This window comes from Macrobrachium rosenbergii, chromosome 21 (genome assembly GCF_040412425.1).
Source record: "Macrobrachium rosenbergii isolate ZJJX-2024 chromosome 21, ASM4041242v1, whole genome shotgun sequence".
Lineage (NCBI taxonomy): Eukaryota > Metazoa > Arthropoda > Malacostraca > Decapoda > Palaemonidae > Macrobrachium > Macrobrachium rosenbergii.
In genome coordinates, this window is record NC_089761.1 from 46,319,273 (window position 1) to 46,341,301 (window position 22,029).

Genomic DNA, 22,029 nt, shown 5'->3' on the forward strand with positions numbered 1-22,029 from the left:
GGTGCGCCTAGTTGTTGATTACCTATTGGAAGAACGTATATATGTGATACAGCTGTTTTGTAGAAAATCGTAGCTTTTTTTAGTCAGCCACTCTAATACTGAATAATGATGAGTACTTATCGGGATGTTTTTGTTTGGCATTACAGAGCCTGCTGAGTATGTAATTAGTTCTTAGTTTGCTTTCTTTATATAAATATTGATTTGTGTGCATATTAGTTGATTTGTTTCCTTATGTATATAATAGAATATAGAAGTTACGCCAAAAGACAAGCGCTGGAACCTATGAAGTCATTCGGCACTGAAACGAAAATTGACAATAAAAAGGTTTGAAAGGTGTAACAGGAGGAAAACTTCGAATGAAAGTAAAATGGAAGAACGAGAATATAAACAGAGGTGAAGTAAAAGGGATGAAAGGGGTTGCAGCTAGGGGCCGAAGGGACGCTGCGAAGAACCTTAAGTAATATTACACCTACAGTGCACCGCAAGAGGTGCACTGACGGAACTACCCCCCTACGGGAAGCTTCCTTATGTATACAGTATACATTTTTGATAGTCTATGTATATTAAGTATAATTTCTTTTTCTGGAATTTTAGAGTATTTGGAGTGACAGCATGTTATCATTGCCATTACCCGCGGCACCCATTCATTGTATCGAAACCAAGCATTGTGATGGATGAGAAAGGCAGCATTATTAACATGCATCTCAGTCCATGAGTAGCTGCAGTTTCATCACTATCCAGGGTTTTAATTTTACTAGTACTGTTTTCTTGACATACAAAGCCGACAAGAATATAAAGAATACCTGTGGAGTTGACGGTTAGTACTTGCAAAATTTAAATTCTAATCCTCAACCTGGTCCAAAGTTTACAGACATTCATGATTGTATGTATATATATATATATATATATATATATATATATATATATATATATATATATATATATATATATATATATATATATATATATATGATGCATACTATACCAACAAAGGAAGGGAACTACAATGCGTCCGAGGTAAATAATACATTTCTTAGCGAAAATACCGCAAGGTTTAGTTCCAACAGAAGTAATAGAAACGTGAAGAAAGCATACCGTCTATTGAGTGAACAATGTTAAAATGATTATAAGCAGGACATTTGAGGCGTCTGTGATATGGGTCTCGTGGTTCCTTTATGCAGATTACCTTCAAAATAAAAATAAATTACACAAACATTAACTTATATATTTTATCCATAAAGGAAATGGTCTAACCATCATGTCTTTGAGTTATTTGGTTTTTATTCCATGGGATAATATTCATATATTCATATTTCAGCTTATCCTTATTATTGATAACGGACACACGATCGTCTGGAAGTAGACAAAGAAGCCAATAACGTGCCTTTCAAAGTAACAAAAAAAAAAAAAAGACTTCCAATATGTGAGAAAAAAAGGAAAATCTTTAAATGAGAAAAAAGGTATACAGGTAAGTATATGCAATTAACAAATATTGGTATTTAACGGAAAACATTCAGCAGGTAACAAGTGGTACATGAACACTGAATGCAAAGTTCGATTCAGTGTACCATCAAACAATGAAGTAAAAAACGAGCCTGTGGAAGGCAATAGTAAAAAAATTATGACAGAACCAACGTCTTGAGAATGGCGGTTACATGGTCACTGCAAGGCGTGAGGCTTCAAAATGCAACACAAGAGGTGACCAAATATCCATAAATAAATTAAAGGAGTAACATTTTATTGAAAAAGTTTATATATATATATAAATATAAATATATATATATATATATATATATATATATATATATATATATATATACATACATACATACATACATATATGTAACATATATATATATATATATATATATATATATATATATATATATATATATATATATATATATATATATATATATATATATATACATAGATACATAATATATATATATATATATATATATATATATATATATAAATATTATATATATATATATATATATATATATATATATATATATATATATATATATATATATATATATATATATATATATATATAGCTGCACAACTGATTTGGATAATTAAAGATTACTTGAAAACTTTATCTTCCTAGTATCCATAACTATATGATAAATGGCAGTCATTCAAATAAATATTATTTGTAAAAATTGTTATAAATTTTAATAATTAGTATTTCCAACATCCTGTCACTAATTAAACCGGGTCTATCACTCACTTATCGTCTAATTCGATACATTATAATTACCAGACAATGTTATAAATAAATTTTCATGTTACATTTTTGACGTAAATAGATTAACCTTAATTTTTTGTCTATCGTCCTCCACGACACACTAATACAAAAAGTATTTAACCGTGTGAATTTTTTTACCTAAAAGTTTTCCCTTTAATTTTTTCAATCGTCGTTTTCATAAATTCAGTGTAATGCATAATGTTCAATGTCGGTGAATTATTCAAGTGACCTTTTATTATGATTTTCCTATTGGTAAGTATATTAAATACTTATTATGCATTATGCAGAATATTACTTAAAGCGTTGTGTTCTCGATAAATCATAAGAGATTCTAATTTTATTAGGAGTACTATATTTGTATTACCTATTAAGGCTAATTATTATTCCAGAAAAATAAATTTAGTGTTAAAACTACGAAGCTTCAGTTTTCCTTACTATACAGTGCCTGTCTGAAACATTTTTTTATCACTAATTCTTTTCAGTTGTCTATTTAAGCAAGCAATGGAATGTAAGAGTTTGTATGGGTTTCGATGTTTATCTTGTATTTGACTACAAGTATTTATTTACAATACATATATGTTAATGTACTGCCTGTGAATGACCACACACATGCACTATATATATATATATATATATATATATATATATATATATATATATATATATATATATATATATATATATATATATATATATATATGTACTGTATATATATACACATATATATGTGTATGTATACATATCTATATATATATATACACACAAGTATGTATGTATGTATGTACATCTGTGATTTTATACATACATACATACATATATATGTATATATAAAATCACAGATGTATCTTTCATCCCGACATAGTTGGCTTCGAAGGGTCATCTCCCCAGCTCCGTTCCTCAAGGATTAGACTGGCGCATCATGTGAGGGGGAGGAACAGCCAAATTGCTCCTGAGGTCGACCTTGACGTCCCCGAAATCGGTGGCTATGGGCGTGTATGAGGCGATGGGAGAGTACACCTGCTGGGCCTTCTTCGGCAGGAGCCAACGACACATCGGAGCTATGAGTTCCGGTCTCACCTGCGTCAGGTCTTCGCTTCCTGTGTGTGGCGTAGGACAACAGTGATGAATTACCAAGTAAACATTTTTTTCGCATGAGGATAACTTAAACTACTTTCTCAAGAGGTGACACCCTGTTCTTTACCTTCTCCTTGTTTCTTAACTAAATGGTAAGTGCACGTAGGCTAATCATAATCATCCTTCCCATTACTATGGATAACGCTTTTCTCAATGAATCGCACCATGTCCTTTTCTCTTCAATGTGTCACGGGACACCAGCAAATGATCATTAATTACATAAAATTCACATTACGATTAGGCATGTATGTTAAGAGATGATTTTTTCTCCAAGAAGAAGCTTGTTTCATTGACTTTTGGTTTTTATATCTATTCTTTCATTCAACTTCTCTACTTCTCGGTCTGTTCTCTTTTTTCACATCTGATCGTTCTATTCTAATCTTGACAGAGAAGTGCTCCTTGACTAGTTCAAAATACGTGTTCACATTTTTTTTCACATTTTCAATTACAACTTCAAGACTGCAGCGGAATTAATAAGTATTGAATTGTAGCGCCTACACTTAAGTATAAAAGGAATATATTATTTTCAAAATTTCTCGATTCCGAATGTATTCCAATCTTCGCTGCAACTGATACGCTTCGAACGACTAAAATTTCCACAAGGGAGTTAATATCTGGGAATGACAATACATTTCCCTAAATCTAAAAATTCTGTACACACACACACACACACACACACACACACACACATACACACATATATATACACATATATATATATATATATATATATATATATATATATATATATATATATATATATATATATATAGAGTGCATTGTGGTTGCTACAATTAAATACGTATCTGATGAAAAGTGACCAGTAGATTTTACATTATACACACACACACACACATATATATATATATATATATATATATATATATATATATATATATATATATATATATATATATATATATATATATATATATATTCCCTGACATACTACCTTCAGTTCTTACCCATTCGTGACCAAAAACGAAATTTTAAAAAATCAACGTTACCAGAAAATGTAAAGGTATGCGCAAATAAAAAGGAATTGATGCATGAAACTTTCATAATGTTTTCTTTAAAGATGAAATTGTGAAACATTATATATATATATATATATATATATATATATATATATATATATATATATATATATATATATATATATATATATATACATATACAGCCTCCATAATACTTCCTGAAAAGATGAAAGTGTAGAATTAAATATACATACGTATGTCACCTAACCATCATGTACACAATTCACTGCTTAGTTCAATACAGGCAAAATGGGTGCTAACGGGCTGCGCCCACATCCAGTTTGCCGTCAGTCGGGAATCGAACCCAGCTCTTCTTGTTAGTGAGGCGAGCGGTCCAACCACTGCACAACAAGACTCATATGATGAGCCTTCTGTGTAGGTGTAAGAAACGGCTGCGGTTATGGAATTTTCCTGTTTAATGTGTCCAGTCAAGGCTCAGCAATTAAAGAATGAAAGGGGCACCGGTTGTGGCCTTTTTTTGGCGGGGGGGGGGGAGCAGCCACCCTCCGTTGGAGTGGAATGGAATGGAAAATAAAATTTAGGCCAAAGGCCAAGCGCTGAGACCTATGAGGTTATTCAGTGCTGAAAGGGAAATTGATGGCAAAAGGGGCTTAAAGGGGTAACATGAGGAAAACCTCGCAGTTGCGCTATGAAGCAACTGCTGGGAGAGGGTGGAAAGTAAGATGGAAGAAAGAGAAAATGAATCGATGTACAGGCAAAGGAATGAAAGGGGCTGCAGCTAGGGGCCAAAGGGACGCTGCAAAGAACCTTAAGTCATGCCTATAGTGCACCGCGTGAGGTGCATTGACGTCACTATCCCCCAACGGGGTCCACTCGCTGTTAAACTTGAAAGTCACTGAAAGAAACGTCGAGAAATATCTTACCTGTGATAATTGTAACGACAATGCCGATTACAATGGTAAGAATAGCTCCCAAAGGCGTATAGAGCGTGTATGAAATACCGTAGACGTACATCAGTGACCATCTGCAATAAAATAAAAATAAAATTTTATATGCATACACAGGTATTATTTCTCGACGCTGTTGTCTTTATTATACAGTATTCGTATTTGAATCTGTTAGTAACACTTACGTGATTTATGTGATTTAACCAATACACATCTCTAAACTTACAGGTTGCTCTGCTCGAGTCTAACATGCCTGGATTCGGATCCCGCCTAGAAGGGTTAAAGCTTCTTGATATATTTTCCGTTAAGATATAATGTTCACTGGAGCAAGAATATCGAAAAGTGTGAGGAAATCGAGAGGTTAAGGCGTCTTTATTGGCATGCTAAAAGAAAATTGTTGTTAATATTTCTAAATTACTTCTGACTCCTTGATTATTACGATGTATAGGAAAATGAAAGTGCAAAATAGAAAGGAAACACAAATCTTTAGACGCGTCATGAACGGCAAAACAAACCACCACCAAAACATTGGAAATGCATAAATGCTAACTGTGATAAACCAGGGACATGAAAGGACGGAAGCCACACGCCCATTACTCTCGAATCCTTGCCTCAAAACCTGAGACAAGTAAATCAATAAAAAATAAATACAATTTTTAAAAACAGAGCTTTTAAGGGCAAGATTGGTAAGGTGCAGAGAGTGAGAGTGATGGTTAAGCTGACACCGTCGAAGATAAGAAGTTGATAACCAGGCCTGGATAATAGCGAAAGCTGCAAGATCGAAACTGTAATTCATTTTCCGTGACGTAACTTCTTTGACGTCGTGCTATTATGACGTAAGAGCCACAACGTTATGGAAAGCGAGTCTTAAGAGGCATGTGATAAAAAATATTCATGATAATAAACAGCAACGTGTTTGATGTCACGTATGCAAAATGTTGATTTAAAAATTCAATGAACAAAAATATTAATGGGCAAGGAAAGGCGGGTTGGAAATGTATGGAAGAGTAAAAACCAACGAGTTGGGAGTCATTATATACAAAACATGAATGAATAAAAACAAACAAGAGAACATTAATGGCAGCGAAAATTGGGGTCGATGAGAAAAGGAAGCGACGAGAGAGGATTCACAGGTGCCAGGTGAAAGGGAAAGGCTGAAGAATGTACGGTAAAAGGAACGGACGCGTGAAAGGCTGATGGGGAAAACGTATATACGTTTTTGGGGGGAAGCTGGGTAATGGATTCAGGGGAAATGCGAGTAAATGGTCCTCTCGCATTCCGATAAGGCACATCCGGATAAAGGACAGACGTCGTTCGGGGTGACTTTAGAGAGAAAAGACGGCCCTTTTGGAGAACGTAAAGGATATATCCAGGCCTAAGTAACAGGGAGTTAACCTTTGGTTCTTGAAACCAAGACATTCACAGAGAGAGAGAGAGAGAGAGAGAGAGAGAGAGAGAGAGAGAGACATTCTAAGGCAACGTCATTAAGATAAAGATCCATTATAACATTGTGTTCTTTTAATTGAAAATGAACCTAAAAAAAAATAACACTACGAATACTTGATATTTAATCATATTTTAAGATATTTTAAGTTTAAATTCTCTTGGCATTTTCGGGCGAATTTATATTGCTGTTTTTCTTTTATGGAAAAATAAGGTCATTTTGCTGTGTTGAGGAATGAATTCATAATAAGTGTGGGAGTAAGAATCCACAGTGTAAATGACATGCATCTATCTATTATATTAATTTCCTTGGCTGCCTTTCTGTGTGTGTGTGTCCCTCCCCTTCTCTTCCCTCCCTCTTCCCCCTCCCCTTCCCCTCCTTTCCCATCCCTCTTCCCTTTTCCATGTTTTATGATGAAATAAAATGTGTTGAGATTGAGTACTATTCAAAAAATGTTTATAGATTTGTATGACATGATTTTTTTTATAAAAGTAATGCACAGGTTTTTCAGATCAAAATATAACTTGCTTGACCTTTAGAATCTATGAAGTTTAATTAACCTCATGTAATAACTATGAACCAACTGCATTATTAGGACACATTCTGGATTTATTCCCTGAAGGAAGCGGATCCAACAGGAATCCGTTTAAGAGCTGAAGGATCCTGGAGTTTTTAAGAATTTAAGAAGACGATATAATTCAATGGACACTTCTCCAGGAATGCTTCAGGAGCTGAAGAATGCTTCAAAGGATCCTGGAGTTGTGAAGTTGTCTTTCAAGAATAATTATTTTAATAACAGTCCAGAAATTTTCAACATTAAATGACCCAACGGTATATAATGAAGGAGTTTTGGCTGAGCTTTGTTATTTTCGTTTCGAAATGGACTCAGAGGGTAATTCTAGAACAACAGAAGGCACTATGGTGATGGTCCGCAACCGCCAATGGCGTCAGCATTGTTTCAAAACCCATCAGCAGCTACTCCTGCACCTACACGAAGATATGGTACGTTTGTATATGATCGGAAGGTAAACGGGGCTGGTGCTGCCCGTAGACTTTTTCTGGCCCGGTATTGTACGGATATGGGTGTGGAAATTGTATGGTATGGTATGGAGTGTTATGGGTATGGGTATGGGTATGGAATGGAATGGATATGGATATGGGTATGGGTATGGGTATAGGTATGGTAAGGATATGATTATGGGTATCAGTACAGGTATAGTTGTTGGTACGGTATGATATAGATATGTTTATGGGTATGGTATGGATATGGGAACTAGCAAATGCGAGCGATAGCGAGCATCTGCAAGCAATAATTTTTACTTTCTCGAGCAACCTATTGTGCCGGTAAACTGTCAGCAAAAATCCCCTTCATCTGAAGGATGTGACTGATGGGGACTCTAGTACTAACGACAACCGGAATCAGTTAAATACGTTGCAAAATCTATATATAATAATAAAATCCGAGTGGATCTTTCTTGTTTGTCCGCCCCGGGTGGGGACGGGGTAGGTAGGGGATCTGGAGGGTAGGCGAGACATGACACATCCACCCTCCTCCTGCAAACTTGTTTGTCTGCCCCGGGTGGGGGCGGGGTAGGAAGGGGATCAGGAGGGTAAGGGAGACATGACGGGCAGTGGGGGTTCCAGCGCAGCGTAGTGCGCGCCATCAAGGTCGTTCTTTATAATGAATGAGAACATGAAATAACATACTTACTCATTAATTGAGTAATTCCCTGGCTGCTCCTCTAGGATATCAGCGAGGGTGGTGACCTCGAAGGCAGCTTCTGTGCGTTTTGTGTCCTTATCGAACACCTGATTTTCCAGGGCAGATCCATTAAGTCTTCGCCTCATGGTACTTTCATACCCTGGTGTTGAAAAGAGTTCGGTGGTACTGAATTCTGTCACAGCGACTTCGTCAACAGTGTCGTTGGAAGTGATGTTGCACAATTCGGTAGTGAGGGGCAGCATTTTAGGTAGTGGGTTGTACATATTCGCTCCTACAACGACCCAAGTCATAATGCCCTGTTGGAAAGGAACGGAGATGCTGAAATGGTACTATTCAAAGTACTGTCGGTGACAGAGGCTGCAGAATTTTTGGAAACGACTGGCTTATTTCGTAAGGAATTAAGATAAGATAGGAGACACGGCTAAATGGCAATAATCTCAGAAATAAAAAAAAAAAGTAGCGGCGTTAATACGAGAGAAATGACAGTAAAGGTAATGCAGGCCATTTTTACTTTGACTGAGGATTTCTACAATAAGCCACCAACTTATTTCAAGAGGAAAATAAAATAAAATTAAGGGGAGACAGCCAGTTGCCATCGTTTGAAATAGCTGAGGTCGGGCGTTACCGTGGTGGAAAACGAATGATACTCAAACAAGAGAGGAGAATGGTCGTTCATACTCAGGACAAAATTACAGTGTCACGATCTTGATCAAAGAAAATTACAATAACCACGCAAGTGACTAATACAACTTCATGACAATGGCAGATACCATAAACATAAAAATTCATTTCTATGATTTCCATAATTCCGAGGACGAAAATGGGTTGTATTTTTTGTTAGCACTTTATTCCAACTCAGGTACAGACTCATGCCATATAATAAATCTAGATATATCGACGCTTGTAATATATTCTGCAGAAGACTGCAAATTTGAGAATTTTACATATCAGGTATGAAATTCTGTGTTTACTCCCACACAAACAAATTTTACACCAAGCAGTTTAAAGAAAATTTCCGTGGTCTCGTACCACATGCAGTATCCCTCTACGGCGCACTGCAAACGGTGCTAAAGGTACTTGAAGCGTCCATTCGGGTTTCAGCTGCGTTAGCGTCATGCGTCCGTTGCCTTTGGTTTCACTTCTTTAATCTTACTTCTTTCAATTTATTTCTTAAAATATATCTTGCACCGCTTTCATTCAAGAACAATTCCTTTAGGACCCACTTAAGATAGTCTTGAAGTGCGCCTGATTTGCCTAAACCACTTTATATTCATAGTGATACCTTACAACAACACCTGGGTGCTAAAACTACCCTTAAATGAGAACTAGAACGGCAGACTAAAGGAATACTTACTACAGATCCTAAGACCCCACACCAGGCTCCCTTCTTGCCTACATGAGGAAAGACGAGTCCTAAAGTGAAAATGCCCACAGTAGGGCCAGCCATGATACCCAGGATGGTGAAGGCAGCTTGGAACAGCCCAGAAAATCCTTTGCAGAAAAATGCCAGGCCTACCATGATAGCTCCAATAACACAAGCTGCGTGATCATAAAAAAAATCAATGCATCAATATAACTCCACAATCTATCCATAAATAGACCAGAAACATAATCAATCGTGAAAAAATGCGGATTAATGGCTGAAAATGCTGACAACTCCAAATGCTTAATGATGCAAGTGTAAATGACTAAACTAATAAACAGATACATTAATAAATTAAGTATACGTGAAAAGTGAGGCTATTTGTAATTTCTGCACAGGAAACAGTTGATCGTTACTTACACATTAATTTATTGACGAGAGTAGCTCCAACCTGAGACATATTGCGGAAGAAGGGGACTCTCTCTTCTAGATCAGTCCATATCATTGCCACTAAGGAGTTAATGACTGAGGACATAGAGCTGTAATTGAAGAAAGGAATGATTGATTCAAAGGAAAAGGCTCATAGGCATAGTGATGTTTCAATGGACGTTTCATCTGGTGGCAGAACGCTCAGGTAAAACAAAGAAATCCTATTAAACTCATAATTCCTAAAAGGGTCTTGCAGTTTCTTACACCTTAGTGATTCAGTTCTAATTGAATGAAACAGATTTAATATTAGCTCTAAAAAATGTTTAGGGGGTCCAAAATAATTGAAATTTATGTCCAAATAACTCAATCTAAGAACATAAAGCGAAACGACTAGTTGGTGTCATTATTTTAAAACAGGAACATTCCACGACACCTTTTAAAAAATGGACAAATTAGCAGTTATATACAAAATTCTTGTTTAAATAATGAAGAGAGAGACAGAAACGGGCCATGTGTGTGGGGTTTATTCTTAAACAAGGGCATAGTACCCACCCTCTGAACACAAAACTATACTCTAGTTTCTGTACAGCTGAAAATGATTTGCTACTATGCTTTTTAAGGGCATGGGCACAAGCTCAGCTAAGGACCTCAAAACTATTACCTTAAAGCACCACTGAGGAGTGTCGCAACGAAGAGCCCCGGTATCCCGAAGAATCCTACCTTGTCCATCACAAAGTAAGGAATGATCTGGTCCTTTGAGAAGATGTGGCCTCTTGATATGGGGTCACAGCCTGCGTAGTTGACAAAGGCGCAAAGACCGCTGAAGAATACTAGTGACATGGTAAAAATCATGCCAAAGAGGTTGATCAAGTAGACTCTGGAATAAATAAGCAGATGGTAAAATTAATGGAATAAAGGAAGTTGATACTTACTTATTTGTCGCGCGGGTAGCCTCAATATGAGGAAATCAAAATTCCCTGATGGTTGAGGTAAGAAATATGAAAAACACCACCTCAACTGAAATGTAAATGGCTGACAAGTAGTAAATCAAACAGGATGCTCAAGAGCATTGGCTTAACAATCTCTGAAGGTCAATTATCATCACACAGTGTATGTATGTAAGTATGTATGTATGTGTATATATATATGGATACATATATACACACATATATAATGTATGTATGTATGTATGTATGTATGTATATGTATATATATATATATATATATATATATATATATATATATATATATATATATATATATATATATATATATATATATATATATATAAGAGAGAGAGAGAGAGAGAGAGAGAGAGAGAGAGAGAGAGAGAGAGAGAGAGAATATTTACACCTACAGCAAAAGTTTTTCTGTTCAACTTGCAGGAAATCATATTGTAACTTACAATTCATTAGTAGCTATCAAAACAATTTTGAGATTAAGAGGTACTGGATAACCCGGTTTCGTTCTTGAAATCTGTCACATTTTTTATCAGTCAAAAATCTGAATCTAAATCAAGGAGTACTGTGAGATTTATCTGCTCCCACTATTAACTAACTTTCAAGTTAAGCTCAGTTAGACAAGTGTGTTGCACTGTCTCATGTCCTTATTCACTACAATGCAAGTCTATAATTACTCCTACAACTAGTTTACAAGTGTGAGTGCTTACGTCCTATCTTCATAAACTAACTTACAAGACTAGAATTAATCAGAAAACTTCGTCTTCATCTCCTAGTTCCATTCACTAATCTGCAAGTCCATCATTAGTCCCAGATTCATTCATAAAAATAAGTGCACCAGTGCTGAAAGATGAGGCAAGTCTATAATTTACCCCCACAACTAGTTATACAAATGTGAGTGCCTACGGCCCATCTTCAAATTAACTAACAAGCCTAAAATTAATGAGAAAACTTTGTCTTCATCTCCTAGTTCTATTCACTAGCCTGAAAGTCAATCAATAAACCCAGATTCATTCATATAAATACGCAAGTCAGTGCCGAAAAGAAATCGTTCTAAATGAACGTGCAACTCACTTGACAGCATCACCCATCTTGGGAACGGAGCACGCCCTCTGCAGATTGGTCTGATTGGCACCATACATCGCGAAGTAAACGGTTGCGCCCATGGTGATGATATTCCAGAAGTTGTGGCGCTGGTAGGGGTTGACGGTGAAGCTAGCAAAGACAGGAATAGGAGATTAGGTCCTCAATCATATGTACGGATTATTGTATAATCAATGCAAACAAATGCACTGATAACATAGTGGAATAAATATTAGAATGTGAGGGTCTTGATATCCAAGAAACAAGAGGGTGCTGGACAGAATGGCACCATGTATCCAGGAAGTTTGATGTACTACTAAGGGGCTTATAGTTGACTCAAGAATCAAGAGGATGACTACGGTAATGGGGCTTCCATCTGTAATTTCTCTAGAGCCAAACCCTGTTTGTGAAACTGCTAAATAGGGAAACTATATATATATATATATATATATATATATATATATATATATATATGTGTGTGTGTGTGTGTGTGTGTGTGTATATATATGTATTATTGTGTGAGTGAGATATGCAGCATATATAAAAGTATATATACTTATTTACACACATACAGTATATATATATATATATATATATATATATATATATATATATATATATATATATATATATATATATATATATATTATATACATTCCAAATCAAGTCGTTTCACTAAGAGAGGGTGGCTCCAGAGAAAATCAAGACGAAGTCTCATTAAACATGTTCCTCCTTCAACTCTTGAGTCAACGATAAGCCCCATCGGCAGTACATCAAACTTCGGGACATACTGTATCCATTCTCTGTCTGGCACTCTCTTGCTTCTTGGATATCAAGAGAGAGAGAGAGAGAGAGAGAGAGAGAGAGAGAGAGAGAGAGAGAGAGAGAGGAATAAATCCCTAATTATTCAACGTGACTCACTTACTCGAAAAGTTCTGTACGATTATGTAGAGTGCCAATCTCCCACACCTTTTCGATGCCTCCAACTCTTACACAGCCTGTGATGACGATCGCCATTAGACCTAAAACGATAACCAACATCTGGAACGTGTCGGTCCAAACCACAGCCTTGAGACCACCCTGTGGAATAATCGGTGATATTAGTAAATAGTAAAACAAATGATTTACAAAAAAAGAAGATATTTCGTTGAAAGCTAAAGTAATTCGTTGGCAACCGCAATCCGACGGGACGGAAGCCGTGACATTATTTAGTGTCTAATGAAACTTTCATTATCACAGCCTTCTAGTTTTTCCCCTCATACTTTGGGAGGCGGGACTGGGCAAGATAAAGTATTATGCTGCATTCAAAAATATACCGAAATAAAAAGAAAAGACAATGAACCTACTACGGAGCAGTAGATGGTGCAGATGACGCCTATAATGATGATGTAGGTATCGACAGAGATGGGCGTGACTGAAGCCAGGGCCAACGTAGGAGCGTAGAGGCACAGTCCGGTGTAAAGGAATCCGGATATGGATCCAAGCATCAAGACAGCAAGGCGCAAGGCTTTCGAATTGAATCTCAGCTCGATGTACTGTCATAAAAGGAAAATAATAACAACAGTCACAGTCAAGCTCCTCTTCGTTTAGCCTTTGGTATGTATAAACCGTATGTGTACACACACACACACATACACACAGACATATATATATATATATATATATATATATATATATATATATATATATATATATATATATATATATATATATTGTATGTAAATATATATATACACACATGTATATGTATATATATAAATATATATATGTACATATATACATACACACACACACACACATGTATATATATACATACATGTGTGTGTATGTATGTCGGTGTATAAGACAAGTACTTTTAACAAATCTCGACAGTCTTATAGTTATATTCATGCGCATAAACCCACGCGCTCTCAAAACGTCATACTAGACAAAGCACAAACAAGGTTACAAAGGATAAAATAATAAAACAAGCTTCGTAAAAAAACCAAATCGACTGTCATCATGATTGGCTGGACAGGCGAGAGTTTACCTCATTGACGCTGGTCAGCTTCAGGGGGTAAAAAACAGGCAGGAAGGTCACGGTAGCAACAAATATCCCAATGAACGCCCCTAGAAGTAATACGCTGAGCTGAAGACCATGAGCGTAAGTTTCCCCGGAGAATCCTGCAAAACGAAATCTCACTGAGAACTAAAGGATGTCACGGAATAGGATATATTCTCGGACAGGGTGTATCTTTGAAATTTCGATATTGTTATCATTATTATCCAGAAAATGAAACCTATTCATATGGAACAGGCTCACAGGGCCACTACTGGCTTGAAATTCAAGCTTCCACAGAATATGGTTTCATTCGAAAGAAGTAACAGGAGGTAATGGGAAATACAGAAAGAGGAGATCATTTATTATAATTTAACAAACTAACATATAAATAAAAATCTACGTAAAATATTAAAATACAAGTTGAATTGTATTAGGGTAGTAATGCACTACATCTTCCCTTGAACCTCTTTTTTTAGATGAGATAGATCTCTGAAACATGAGGACATTTACCTGGAACAGAATTCTAGGATATCCTCCTAGAACACAAGAATAACTGCCTGGATTAACGGTTGTCTTCCCAAATATAGAAGGCTACGTTCTTTGATTGTAAGTCTCTAGGTGCTCTACGTGACTGTACTTATATCAAAGTCACCGTAGTACGAGGAAGGAATTTCTTTGTCTCAAAAATAATTTATTTACTTTTCTCATCACCTGCTTCACATCAAAGGAGAGTTCCTTCCATACTGATAATTATTCGTAACAAAATAATTGAACTCAATAATGATGGTATGAATTTGATGATGAGGAAATACATAGACAGACCGGGACATGCAGAAATAGAGATATATAAATATATATATATATATATATATATATATATATATATATATATATATATATATATGAACTTTATCACTTACACAAATGTTCTGTGCATTAATACAATTGGTAACAGGAAAAGTTACACGCATTCTACGGCTAACTTACGAATAACTGAAGCATGAAAATATGGAACGTGATGAATATATAAATAAGGAAAAAATCCACAAAGAAAAGAGAAACATTGGAGCGCTGCAAGGCCTTTCGACTCATCGTCCTTTACTAAGCAGCTGAAGAAATATAAAAATAAGTTTACAAAGAAAGCTCATATAAATGACAGATGGGGATTACAAAGGAAAATATGTGTACCTGGAATCCAACACAACTGGAGAATTAGTAGAACTGCCAAAACTGGGTTAAATATTTAAGGGATTTTACAAAGGATTAGGATCAACCATTTAGAAGCAGGGACAGGAAAATTAAAAGATTATACAAGGAGGTGACTGACCACCAAAAAATGTTATAAAAGTACAACTCAATAGTTATCTTTTTTTTTTTTGAAAACAATAAAAATTTTTCTAAGGTGAACATTTTTACAAATAAAAAAATATATTAAACATGTGAATACATAGAAAATATATGTATGGTAACTAATTTGCAATTAAGTCAGTGATTTTGTCTTTTAGGTCGTTCTTGAACTTTTTTTAATACAGGGGTCCAAATAATGAATGCTGGGGCTAAGGTTAAAATTACACCTGGAAGTAAGCTGTATAATAGCAGATTCCACAAGATTTCTTGAAGAGAAATCTTTCGATCTGGCAATCGGTGAACTCTCAGTCCGATTTATCCATTGTTTCTCTTTCCTTCATGGATTTTGTCTTCTTTATTTATATATATACCTATATATATATATATATATATATATATATATATATATATATATATATATATATATATATATATATATATATATATATATATATAATTTAAATTATATATATGGATGTATGAAATACGATATACGCTGATGTTTACAGCAGATTTCAACCATGTAATCTTTCTAGGGTCATTCCCAGTTCTGTGGACTATTTTCCGTCTACGAGCTGCAGTTAACGAAATACAAAAACACTGAGGTCGAGAGAGAGAGAGAGAGAGAGAAGAAGTTAATGATTTTACCAAGCTCGACGGAGAGATGAAATCCTGAAAAATGAAGGTAATGAACACGGGTAACTGTTAGGAGAAGGACCGTAGAACTACCGAGGGTCCAATTAGATAGCAGGAAATTTTTATCTATTGTCTAATGGTTCATTTTCAATCTTATCGTTAGGATCGACTCATTAGCTAATGGAATCCTAGGTCTTTTTCAAACCAATCGTCGAGGGAGATTCTCCTACTACAGTCTCGCTGATTGCAGGATTCATTAGGTTAAACAAACGGGGTCGTCGTCCCGAGGGTCAAGGCCTAGGAAATTTTTGTCCACGGTACTTGCTCTTATGTTCGGCTACGTTTACAATCAGGAATTATCCAAATCAATTCAGAAAGCTATGATGGGTCTCGCATTATTAAACTGTAATTATCAAAATTAATGCAGAGTTTACAATACCTAGCAAAGCTACCGAAATAGAGGATGGTCACAGGGTGAAAAAAACACTCAGCTTTGGATATTAGTCTGTAATGGTCCAAGGAACACCAAGAGCTTACTCAGCTGGAATGATGCCTTGAATTATAGTTTAATACGTATTTCTCTGAAGAGCCTACTCAACTCCCATTAGCTGGGATGCCATAACTAAAAATATGGCAAATGGAGAAGCTCTTTAAATCTCTGAGTTACCCTTGATATCTCAAGTTTACTGCGCGTTTTCGTGCCATTCAACTATATTCCCTTAGACTATGGACCAGAATCCCTTGTACGCTATAATGTGTTGTCACCTGCTATCCTTCTGATTAATTCCGACTAAGTGTTAGCAACTCCCTAAAAATGGAAGTGCAGATAGTGTTAACATACAATAATTGTAGATTCAGCAAGAAGGAAACTTGTATGAAAATTAACAAAAAGAAAAATACAAACTGAGAGACCACATGAGAAATATTTCAAAAGCCAAAATTATCCAAATTTTCAGCCCACTAACAACAAATAGTAAAATAGCAATCATATACTCACCACGAAAATTAACTGCAAAGATGACATACAAAATTCGTGTAAAATTATATTTATTGATTATTCTTCTACATGAAATGAAATAGTGTCGCAACGATAAAGGTGATCGGCTATGAAAACACATTTATTTTTAATCAATTTTGAAAAAAAAAAATGCTGAAAATTTCCAAAACAGGAACATCCACCCAACCCATACATCCATGAGTAACTCACCCAGAATGGAAATGGCCGAGATGAAGGACGAAAGCAGAGATATGGAAACTGGTAGGATAGACATGCTTCTTCCTCCCATCAGGAAGTCTTCTGTGTTCTTGTTGCCTCTGATGCCAAAGAAGACACCAATTCCCGTGCTGATGCAAAGCATTAGGCAGAAAACGGCGTAGTCCAGAACCCCAAACCCAGCTAATTCGTCAGATCCTGCCATCTGGAAAAAACGAAAAAATGCATATGTGAACAAAGAGATAAGACTGGAAACATGTGGTAACTCTTTTCAAGTTGCCAAATGGTCTTTATTTCAGTTTTCAAAAGATTTAACGAAAATCTACAGTGCAACTACTAGAGGAGCTTGAAAACTGAGAATACTGGAAACTTGGAAATAATAATGGGTTTCCATATAAGCTTTCGCTTATATTTTACAACAGATTTAACACAAAATATAACAACTGTCAGCAAAAACTTGAGAGGCCTGGAAACATGTGGCAATTGTTCACCGGTTACCAGTAGTCCTTTCACTTCAAAAATACCTCCCATTAACTTTTCTACTGTGAATAATTTTTTCCTTTAATTCTAGACAAATGGAACACCATGAGTTCTTTACACACACACACACATATATATACAGACAGATAGATAGAGAATATATATATATATATATATATATATATATATATATATATATATATATATATATATATATATATATATATATATATACACACATACACACACACACAGAAGTTCACGTTATTCATTAAACAAGTACTTTTAAATATACAAATATTATTAACCTATTACATGAAAACATGCAATTTATTACTAAATAGACAAGTTAATAAATAAACAGGCAAAGAGTGCGTTAGTGTTTCCTCAAAGGCACTTGAACTGAGAGCGAGGAAGCTAAGGCAATGCCCACGAATTAAGAATGCTGGTCATATGGTCCCCACCAGCCATAAAACAACTAAATATAGTACCTATAATAACCTAACAGCCGCAAGCACAAGCACAGATTCCCCATTCCGTTAAGCAGAATAAAACTGAATGCAAGGGATGCTAATCGCATTCCAACTATTCAAATAAAAATAACTCCCCTTGAAAAGATCCACGTAGATTGAGTCATTTGCAAACCCACAGTGGATATTTCTGTACGAAACCACACGGAAGGGCAGCCTTTTTTGAGCCAAATTAAAGGTCTACCATCTTGAAGCAGCTTAAAATGTTTGTGCATTTCTTTCCTTCTGGTATTATTTGCAAGGCTTCAGCCAGTTATAACTGCCTGTGGACCGTGAAGTAACTGTGCATTTTATTTAATTGTTAACCATCTGTAAATCACTATAGCATAGCAGTTTCTCAAGTTAATTAAAACGCTTCAACTATTTTTAACCAGCTACAAATGTATTAATAAACTTTTAACAAGCTGCAATTGACTTTATAAACCCTTAACCGTACAAATGTCTTTATAAACTTTTAACCTGTTATAATTGGCTTAAGATATGCCTCAAACCGGCGACATATGTCTTTATAAATCTTTGACAGTTGCAAATGTCTTTTTTAAACCTTTAACCTTTAGCCAGCGGCAAACGTCGTTACAAAGCTTTCAAGTGCCCTTAAACTTTGACCACTTTACCTGTCCTGCTAAACCTTTAACCAGCGGGATTTACTTTCTTTGAAGTGACATGTTTCCATGCCATGAGGCCTACGCCTCGTCGAGTAACACCTCCAGCGTGAATTTAATTGGCAAATACCTCTACATCCGCCCTCCTCCGTAGAGACAAAACAAAACCGGGAATAGTTAGTAGAACTTGTGATGTAATTCTTTTGTTGTTTCCCCGTCTTTCCCATTCTTTATTTATAATTTCATTCATTTACTCATGGTCTCCTAACCTGAGACTGTGACGCTGAAATAGTTTTTCAATTATTGAATGTCTAGTTTATGTATGTCAGAGTAATGTGCAACTTTCTCCTGATGAAGTAACTACAATTTTAAATCTTTACGCTCAGCTGACTTCGAAACACGTTTTAATGTTGGTAAACAGCATGAACAGCAACGAATAAAAATAAATTAAAATCTGAAATGCAAAAGAATGAATCAAAGCGTAATAATTTTAAAAACAAAACAAAAAATTCCAGCATCTGGTGCTAGAAGAAAGAAGTGATTAAAATGATTCAAAAAGAAACTTTACAAGTCTAAAATTAGTGCAGTTTTTTTCCCGTTAGAACTGAAGCTTTTGACTAATTTCAGTCCAAGAAGAAAAACCGAAGGGCTTTCCTTTTCAGGAAGGACGGACAAGTCTCGCAACAGACTGGAACAGCTGCTGGGAAATGAAATAACGACAATATCTATGTAGCTTTTAAAAAGGTCGAATTTGACATGTTTGTTAAACTTTCTCCACGTCAGCTTGCCCTTTCGCTCATTACCCAAAAGCACAAACTGAAATTTGGCAATCCGACAGCACTGTGCACGTATATCTGAGGGGGAAAGAAACACACAGAAAGTAAGAATTGGTAACTTGTCAGCAATGAATACAGGAAATGGACGATTAAAGGATAATGGTGGAAGCGACATAAGGACTAAAATACGGTCTTACGTTAACACTTTTTTTTTCAGGTTTTTCCTGGCATCCGGGCAAATCACTTTAAAGTTTAGACAATCATGATGATCTCGGAAAAACCAAGAACAGCTCATCGCCTACGTCCAAGCATTGTGATAAAGGACACTCTTCGCGAGATAATACATGGACGGACATGATCCACATTGTTAAATGTAAGATACTGAACTGCTATGAGCTAATGAAAACAGTTCGTTGGATATGCTAGAAGACATATTTCATAAATACCTCATTTTCTTTTTTATATATTTACCGATGCAAAACTGCGTCTGCACGCCAAGGAGTTGTGTCCAGAATTAAGAAGTTTAAATTCTGTCTTAAAGTTGGCCATGATTTCTGTTCAAAAACAGAACATGAAATATCCTGTATATTTTTCCTGGGATGACAAAGCAGAAAAAGGAATTAAAAGTCTTTTTCTTGAAATAGATCTGACGGGCATATATTTCAATTATAACTTTCTGGTGATGCAGTGACTGTTAAATATCAATCTTGCTTCTGCATTTGCTTGTTTTATGGTCAGCGTCTTCTGGTTTTATGCATATTCTTATTTAGGACATCAGTAACTAAAAAATCAACATCATATATTGCCGAAAGGTGCTCTTTCAAGAAACATCCATGGTAAATAAATACAACAGGCTGACACGTAATCTTACGCTGTTTTATTATAAAAAACGTCGCTAGTATTATAGTTTATCTTTTTTTCTTTAATGACTTGACCTGTCATCTCCTCAAGTTTTTCATATTCTTTGTGACCGAACGTAACAGAAGAGAACCACAGAGGGCCACACATCAAATCGAAGCCCAATTCATTTCCTTGGAGCATGAGTTACAAAGCCCAACGCTTACCAGAATTCTAATACCTTTTCTTCCTGAATACACACTCCATTCATTGACCTCCTAAGGACTAGGACCCTGCGTAGCGACAGTGCATTAATGTATGAGCAAGGTTTGTTCACTCATGAGCCTGTCGCCAAGATCTTCGACATGATTCTGAATAAAGCAGTTAGATCAGGCGATGTACCCTTGAACATTCCTGAAAGTGCACCTTGAATAACACACTGTCTTCTCTTCAGTTACATAACAGTCCTATTCGTCGCAAAAAAAAGGAAGCTCTTCCATAGGAAGTATACGGAAACAATAGGCTTTCCTCTTTAAATGTTGTTTGTTAACGTGTATGAGGCTGTAGATCACCTAATTCAGAAGATGCCTGAGCTCTAGACAATGCAGACTCCTATTTAGGTTCAGCAATGTCCATTTCCGTGAACTGAACATTCAACCATTAGTCCGGACTTCAGTGTTCTCCTACAGCAGATATCAGGATTACGTGAAAGCATGCATCAAAAAAAGATAAATTAAATGCCTAGACTGGTGTTAACAATGAAAAGAAGCTGTCTTACAGCCAAGTTTTCAAAGAAGCACAGAGGGCTCTAAAAATAAGTGAAAGAGGGGTTCCTTCTCGTAACGCCTTATGAAATATTGTCTCAGAAACGTCAGGTGACCTAATTTGGTATTGTTACTTGAAATGATGAGCAATACCATCCCGCAGAGAGAGAGAGAGATGGAACAGATGAGCGCCACTACATACAAGGTTACCCTTTCAGTAAGGAACTGTGAATCCCTTAAAATCATCAACACTGACCAAGGTACCACAAACTCACCAACACTGATCAAGCTACCACAACTATTTGAAGGCATCTATAGTACTATAGGATCGAAATTCCACCTTCTAACACTTTACAGAGAATGACAACTGAAGTTCTGAAGTTAAATGACAGACTGAAAATTAAAACCCATCCACAGGAAAGCTAATATTTGATCACTGTGTAAGAATTACGACTATCTTAGTCTC

At 35.8% G+C, this 22,029-nt stretch overlaps 1 protein-coding gene across 3 annotated transcripts in view; it reads right to left on the reverse strand.

The window, feature by feature from the left end:
- Positions 1-3,027: 3,027 nt before the first annotated feature.
- The window catches only part of LOC136850139 (sodium-coupled monocarboxylate transporter 1-like), a 180,676-nt gene continuing 161,674 nt past the window's right edge, over positions 3,028-22,029 (reverse strand). For 2 of the 3 annotated variants that reach the window (XM_067123724.1, XM_067123723.1), the window contains 11 exons: positions 17,569-17,779; positions 14,367-14,500; positions 13,684-13,872; positions 13,263-13,417; positions 12,329-12,469; positions 10,957-11,172; positions 10,287-10,405; positions 9,858-10,042; positions 8,492-8,799; positions 5,313-5,413; positions 3,028-3,354 (listed from right to left, as the gene is read on the reverse strand). In XM_067123724.1, the coding sequence (XP_066979825.1) occupies positions 3,155-3,354; positions 5,313-5,413; positions 8,492-8,799; positions 9,858-10,042; positions 10,287-10,405; positions 10,957-11,172; positions 12,329-12,469; positions 13,263-13,417; positions 13,684-13,872; positions 14,367-14,500; positions 17,569-17,779 (1,959 nt within the window). In that variant the 3' untranslated portion in view covers positions 3,028-3,154. The remainder of the gene's footprint in view (positions 3,355-5,312; positions 5,414-8,491; positions 8,800-9,857; positions 10,043-10,286; positions 10,406-10,956; positions 11,173-12,328; positions 12,470-13,262; positions 13,418-13,683; positions 13,873-14,366; positions 14,501-17,568; positions 17,780-22,029) is intronic. The other variant, XM_067123725.1, reaches the window with a different exon arrangement.